This window comes from Dicentrarchus labrax, unplaced genomic scaffold (assembly GCF_905237075.1).
Source record: "Dicentrarchus labrax unplaced genomic scaffold, dlabrax2021, whole genome shotgun sequence".
Lineage (NCBI taxonomy): Eukaryota > Metazoa > Chordata > Actinopteri > Moronidae > Dicentrarchus > Dicentrarchus labrax.
Window position 1 is genome coordinate 3,211,990 of NW_026136720.1, and position 7,487 is coordinate 3,219,476.

The 7,487-nt window shown below is 38.0% G+C and overlaps 1 protein-coding gene across 2 annotated transcripts in view; it reads right to left on the reverse strand.

Moving 5' to 3' along the window:
• Positions 1-368: 368 nt before the first annotated feature.
• Positions 369-7,487, reverse strand: part of slc10a7 (solute carrier family 10 member 7) — a 13,041-nt gene continuing 5,922 nt past the window's right edge. The window contains exons 10-13 of one of the 2 annotated variants that reach the window (XM_051381065.1): positions 6,901-6,974; positions 6,118-6,263; positions 5,886-5,933; positions 369-4,467 (exon numbers count right to left, since the gene is read on the reverse strand). In XM_051381065.1, coding sequence (XP_051237025.1) covers positions 5,913-5,933; positions 6,118-6,263; positions 6,901-6,974 — 241 coding nt within the window. In that variant the 3' untranslated portion in view covers positions 369-4,467; positions 5,886-5,912. The remainder of the gene's footprint in view (positions 4,468-5,885; positions 5,934-6,117; positions 6,264-6,900; positions 6,975-7,487) is intronic. The other variant, XM_051381064.1, reaches the window with a different exon arrangement.

Below are 7,487 nucleotides of genomic sequence, written 5' to 3' on the forward strand. Positions count from 1 at the left end.
ATATTATAATAGAGAGAACACTGATTGCATACAGGGGTGTTCACGAGTTAAAGAGAAAATAAGAAAAAGCTATTCAAAGCACTGTATAAGTTGCAGGATAAAATCTGGTTTTCAACAGTGTGTTAACTGTGCAGGAGTGTATAATTATCATTATTATAGGGAATCATTTAACAGAACATAGACATAGCACATCACATCATAATTAAAAACTTCACTATCCAGTAGCCTGTATATAATATTGGTATAATTTGCAAAAATACTCAGACCTTACACTTTTAATCTGATAAAAGTGTGCCATGGATATATTTTTCTCATTGCTTACAGCTTTGGTGAGTATAGTCGCAGTGTGAAGCAGAAAAAAAACACAATTTTCAAAGTTTGTAGGTTTATTTCCTTATACCTTCTTATGTAAACAAGCAGCAGAGCAGACCCATACATACCCAGTTGACCATCTTTCTTCCCAAAATATACTACTGGCAAAACAATAACACTGTAAACAGACAGAGGTTGACTATAAACTCAACTGTTACTGGACAGCCAATGAAATGGCATTAGCGCTGTAGAGGCTTTAATAACCTCCACAGTAACAGTGGATGACTCCTGTTTGTTAGAGATACATAAACCAGGCTGAAAACATGGAGCTGAAGTCATTCTTTGTGTCTGTAGATCAAATCAGTAACATTCTCAACAAACATTCTGGTAAAAGGTTTCTGTGAAGGTTATTCAAGAAATAGACTTTTGCTTCTCTGACCCTATTGTCAGACATAACAATGAAGATTCTTGAACAAGACTATGTTCAATTACAATGTCTTTTAACATCCAAGGCCAATGTTTTTAAATTCATTTCTTTCTTCACCTGGCAGCTACAGGAAAGACTGTAGCTGTGGCAAATAGACTATGATTAAGGTATGGTTGAGGTTAGGCAAATAAAACACCTGTTTAAAGCAGCTATAACAGATATTTTTATTTATAACATTACATTATAGTAATATATCAAATGACAATGTGAAAGATGTCACTTGTAGTGATGTACCTACAAAGAATCATCACCTGAATATGCAGCTCCCTTCTGCTTTATGGAGCTTTGTAGTGAGTTTCAGCTCACTGTTTTCGCTGTGGTCCACAACTTAACTGTTCTGGTTCACATCGTAATTTTTGGCCTGAAGATGCTGCTGTTCAGCACCAAACAGCAGACAGACAACTAACCGGTAAACATAACGGAGCATTTAGCAGCTAAAGAGTCAGATATTTCCCTCAGGAGCTGGTAGAGACAAAAAACTGAGCTAAAAGTGAGTGAATATTGGACTTAGATTCATCAGGTGGACACAAACCTGACTACAAATCAATGATAATTTTGTTCTACAACTGCTGGATGTGTAAATACACAACTGTTTTACTAAGTATTTCTAATTTAAAAGGCAATAATATATCATTGTTGTTTGCACAACTTGTTTCCACAGCCCCCAAGTGGCCAAAAAACTTCAATTATTGCAGATTTAAGGTAAGATTGTGGAAAAAGGGATTGCTAATATTACGATAGTTGGATGTCCCACACAGTTACAATCCAGTGGCAGTGTATGTTAATGGGAAGCCTGTTAGGCATCATGTCCTGATCACTAGACTAGCAGCTTCCCATGGTTGGTCAGGGTGCTACTATAAAGTAGACAGATTTAGGAAAAAATTATGGTAAAGTTAACATACTAATTCTGTCCTCTACTACAACAGAAACACAATCAGCTGTTCAGAGAGCTGAGGCCCTCAAATATCTTCATAAAAAGGTCCTGGGGAAATCAGAATTGACATCAGAGGGATGTAAGGCTAAGTAGTGAGACCAGCCCCTGAGCAAAGACAAGCCCTTGTTATATACGCGTTTGACAGTCTGGTCCATAAAACATCACAAACCGACCAACGCTGGCTAAAAATACTGTGAGCCTTGTATGAATGGACTGAGAATAAGTATTTCATGGATGATACATTCACTGTCATCCCTCTGAATAGGACAAATCGGGTTCCAGATGCCTCAATCATTGACTAAATCAGTTTGATTACCAGGCGACGACCCTGTTTCAAGACCTTAATTATTATCCTTGCTTGTAGCGTGGCTATATGAATGGCAATGTCAGTCTGTTGGTCAGTCCACTTTGGTCTTAAATATCTCAACAACTACAGTACTGGATGGATTACCATGACAACTGGTACAGACATTCATGGTACCCAGATGATGAAACCCAAGTACTTTGGTGATTTTTGCTAACTCATCCAGTCAAATATCTCAACAACTACAATGTTTTCGATGGAATTTTGTATAGACATTCATGGTTCCCAGAGAATGAATCCTATAGACTTTGGTGGTCCCCTGTCATTTCCTCTTGTGCCATTGTGAGCTTGACAATAGCTTGTTTGCAATTTTCGTGATACTGATGACACGTTAAATTCAGATGGAGGGCAGGAAGTGACAGACAGAATGGATAAGATGGAGTAAAGTTTGTTCGGTGCTAGTTTAAACGATATTAGAGAGAAAGAGCAAAACAGAAAACCACCTATGTTGGACGCGATTATCAGCTGAATTTAAAGACTTGGCCTTTCTGATGGCGAACTGAAGCCACCAGACTCATTTGACAAAAACAGCAATCTTAGCTTGCAGAAGATGAAAGTTTCTGGTCTACAGCTGCATTCATGAGTTAATGTTATAGTGTGACTTTTGTGTTTTAACAAGTTCATTTTGATCCGAACTAATGTTAGTTACTGTAGAACAAAGTATTGTTAGACCAGCAATTCCTGTGTTATGTGAGGTAACATTACTGTTTTTGTTAAACGAGTCTGGTGACTTTGAGGATATTGATATAGTGCTTCAGTTCCCCATCAGAAAAGGCTGACAGCAAGCTAAAGTGATGAAAATATTCTAAATATAGCATACACTTAAACTACTATTTGCTGCTGCCCTGTCCACAGAAGTACTCGGAAGCAGTATTCTATCATTTTTCAATTTGTGTCAACAACTTTTGGTACTTGATAAAAAGTTCCTTGGGGTTTCTAAGATTGATTGTTTAGAGAACAAAACGATTTACAACAGGCTTTTTTGTTTTGTTTTTGACCACCCGCACCACAGGAACGCAGTAAAGTTACATCATGGGCAAACAAGCTATTGTAGTTTTGAGTGAAATGTCTAAACAACTGTTGGATGGATTGCCATGAATTTCGGACAGACATGTCACCTCAGAATGAACTATAATAACTTTGGGGATCCCCTGACTTTTTATCCAACACTGTTTTATAACCAAATACATTCACAACTAACGACATTACCATCAGCTTCTGCTGTACTTTGTGTTTAGTGCTAATTAGCAAATGTTAGCATGGTGATTATGGAAAACATACCTTCGAAACATCATTAGCATAACATTATGAGCATTGAGAGATGGTAATTGGTGATCAATACGATGTCGGCAAACATTACCATAGATGTAAAACAGGATATCATCTACATATAGATGTATAATGTAAATTTTTTCAACATATTTTGTGCAATTTTAGCTATTTCAAAAATGTTTTTACTGTGCTGGATAACACCTGCTTGATAAGAGCACAGATCATAATCCTGCCTCCTTATTGGGGCAAGTTGTAAATGTCCTAGTTGAATCCAAGTTGATCCAGACAAAAATATAAAAACAGATGAAGGAAATGTGTGAATAATGCAAGACTACAGACATAAAAGAAGGAAAGATTATGATATTGTGTTAAATGAAACATTCTTCCCATCATACCTTCATTTGGATAGATCATTTGTTAACTCCACACCATCACCTCAAAGGTGTCCCTACTGGACTGCTTCTTAACAACAAACATAAATGTTATTTTAAGAAAGTGTCAAAAATCCAAACAGCTGTCATTATTATAATTGTATATTAAATGTCTGATAATCCAGCATTCATTTGTTTCTATCAAGAGCATAAAAGTAACAAACGTCCACACTTTCTGGCAGTGACAGCTAGAAGAAAGATACTAGAAAAATGTGAAAAAATAGCAAGAGAAATAAAAAAAGAATGGTCCCAGTAACTCCATCCTTCCTGTTCCTGCTGGGAGGTGCTGTTTTTCAAAACAAACTCTCCGTGTGCTTAAAAAACGAATAACAGCTGTCCTCTTTTTGCAGAAATTTTTGGGTACTTCATATAAAAATAAACTTGTACATTTGATTCTTTTAAATATAAAAGAATATATATATGATGGAAATATTTTTTGAGAATTTTTCGTTGTCGTAGAAACGGAGAATATCGAGGTGACTGGCACGCTTCGTCCCCTCCGTCGGGCTGAGGTCTCTGTTGATTGGTTGTAATAAGGCACGTACTGCTGTATCCCTTCACCGTAGTCCACAGTCACAGCACAAACACACACACACACTTGTGCGGAACTACCAAAACACTTGTTTCAGTTTCGTCAGATGGGCTGAAGAGTTGATAGTTTCACGGCCTGAATGGAAAGAGAGAGAGGAGCAGAAAGTGTGAGAGAGTGAGAGAGTAAGAGATTCAGATAGAACATAAACAGAAGAGAGAAAGAAGCGAGGGGCAGTTTCAAATTCAGTTCTGAAAAGAGAGAATTTCCAAATGGAGTCTGTTGAGAGAATCCACCACCGCCACCAGCAGATGAATGAGAGAAATCATTTGGAGAAAGAATCCTTTACAGCATGTAGGATGGAGGCTTTAACATGTACTGTCACTACTGTCTACACTTGTTTGTGCATCTGGCAAAAGTACAAAAATCATTCTTTTTATCTTTTAGTGCAGTAGGGATTGTTACATCTCAACAGTCACAGCATTTTATTGCACTTCAGTAACTACGGTGACTGTTGGTCACACAAATGAGAAAACCAGTTCTGTAACTTGAGTAAGAGATAGACTAAGACTTTCCTGGTCCCAGCTTCTCAAATGTCAAAGTTAGTCGTTTTTCTTTGTCATAGACGATAGTGAACACAATATCTTTGGGTGTCGGACTGGTTGAACAAAGCCAGACGTGAAGATGTCACCTCTGATTATTTGTGATGAGTATTTGTGTCTATTTTTATTATTATTTCCCAGACTAACTTAATCGATAAGTTCCAGAGAAACTAGTTAAGACAGATTTCTGCTGACCAAAGGTAGCAGTATGAAGAGAAGCAGACCCTCACTATCAGATTAGCATGGCAAATGATAAATGATTAATCGCTTATTAAAATTGTTAATTGACCAACTGTCTCAGCCCTAATTGTATCTGTGTGTATATCAGCTGATTAGTAACACTGATACTATTCCTGTAAAAAAGAACATTACAGTAGAAGTACAGAAAAGTCAAAAATATATGTTTTTTTATCTGTAAAAGGTCCAGTTCAGTATATATCTTAATCACAACCCTTTAAAATCTAATTTAAGCAATCTATTTATGATTCATATCAGCCTCAAAAAGCCTCTCTGGGGTGCATCAGAAATAAAAAAAAGTTTGACTAAACTCAAAGTATTTGTAAATTAGTTCTTTGATTGGTGTTTTACAGTAATTTTCTGGCATAATTCTCCTCCTCATCATCACCACACCCACCACCATTAAAACCAGTACAGCTTTACTGAAGTGCAGCTGGTGAGTTTGCAGCAGTGAGTCCAGCAGGAGATTCTTGTAGATTGTTTTCCTGACAGCAGAGGGAGCTGTTGCACTCAGAGCTCGTTTTTAAGACACTAATAGACCCAGTGGAGTAATAATAATCATATCATATAACATATCATATAATATCATATCAGTTGAACAGGGGTAGAAAACCCAGAGGGGCCTGCTGGACACACTGTCACAAGGCCACATGAACAGCTTCTTTTTAATTAGATCAGTTTATTAAGTCACTGTTTTGGAGTCAGTTGTCTACTCACTCAGGTCAGTGGTGTTGGAATGCGGCCCTATCTCAACAACAGACTAGACTGTAGGAGAGGAGAAAAGGTGACGAGGTTAGTGTTGGAATGCAGCCGGCTCTCTCAGGAGGAAGACGGGAGTTTGAGATCAGTGATGGAGTCCTCAGGGTTTGAAGCAGAGCGACGAGTTTTCGCTTGTCATGTGTGTGTATTGTGTGTGTGTGTGTGTGTGTGTGTGTGTGTGTGTGTGTACCTTCTGACGGCTGGTCATCCAGCTGCGGATGGTCGGTACGAGTACGGAGCCGAGCAGGATCTGAGCCGGATGGTAGATCAGCAGAGGGACTGAGATCAGAGAGAGATGCTCGTAGCCCTCGAAGACGATCTTTAACATGGGGATACCTGGAGGGAGACACAGGGAGATATTTTGATACGTTGCTTTAATCTAAATTTAATCTGTGAGATTCTAATAAAACATCCATCTTCTTCTCTTTTATTGATTCTATGACACCTCTTCTGGGTTTTGCTCTGTCATCATCGAATCGTGGTCAGAAGAAAGGTCTTTTTGGAACTCCATATTTAAATCTCTGTCCGATATCCTGGGACATGCGGCAGAACGTGACCTGTGTTGGTTGTGCTTGGGGTACTTGGCAACACTTCCACCTTGGCAAGGTTCTCTGATTCTTTTAGCTCGCAGATAAATCCTTCTGAACTGGAAACAGGCACAAACTCCCACTTACATCATGATGATCAGAGACATTATGAAACACCTTAAACTGGAAAAACTCAGATTCACCTAAAGTAGTATCATTGAGAAACTCCATAAAACCTAGCAACCCTCTACATGTGAAGAGGTGAGACCATTGTGTGAGATGTCACTTTATTAAAAAGTGGATTACTGGTTCAAAAATGTGCGTAAAGAGCACAAGTACAATTTAAAAACTACTTGTTTACTCATGTGTGTCAATTGTAATCTATTACTACATACATATGTAAGTTAAATTAAGGTTTAGGTGTGTGTGTGTGTGTGTGTGCCTACCCAGAGTAAGAGACTTGTGTGTGGAGCAGAACACGATGGCGACAGTGTCTGCAGGGCTGAATCCTGAGCCCGACCTGCAGAGACAAACAGAAGGTAAAAACTCTCATCGCTCACTCTCAGTCTGGGTGTTGTGACCTCTGACCTTTCACTTGTTACTCTGCTTGTGTATAAACGTGTTATCCTAAAACTAAACTTCCACATGTTCTCTTCTCTGTTCCCTCTTACTGTTTGTTTATAATTATTAACTCATCTCAGTATTTGCACATCATACTATGATTTTTACTTAACGACAAAGCAACACAAGCAAAAACACTTAAGTCTGACAGCAGTTAATATGCTGCGGCACTTTACTGCTGCATGTACGTACATTTTGTGAGACATTATATTATATTATATTAGACATTGTATTATGTTAGAAAATGTGCTGAAATTATTAGACTTCACTAAAACTTAAAGTTAATATTAAGATTATCATTATTGTTACTTACTCAAATAGTCAGCACTGATCTATGCCCTGTATCTACAGCATCAACCTCTACCCTGTATTTATGGCATTGACCTATGCCCTGTATCTACAGTACTGAACT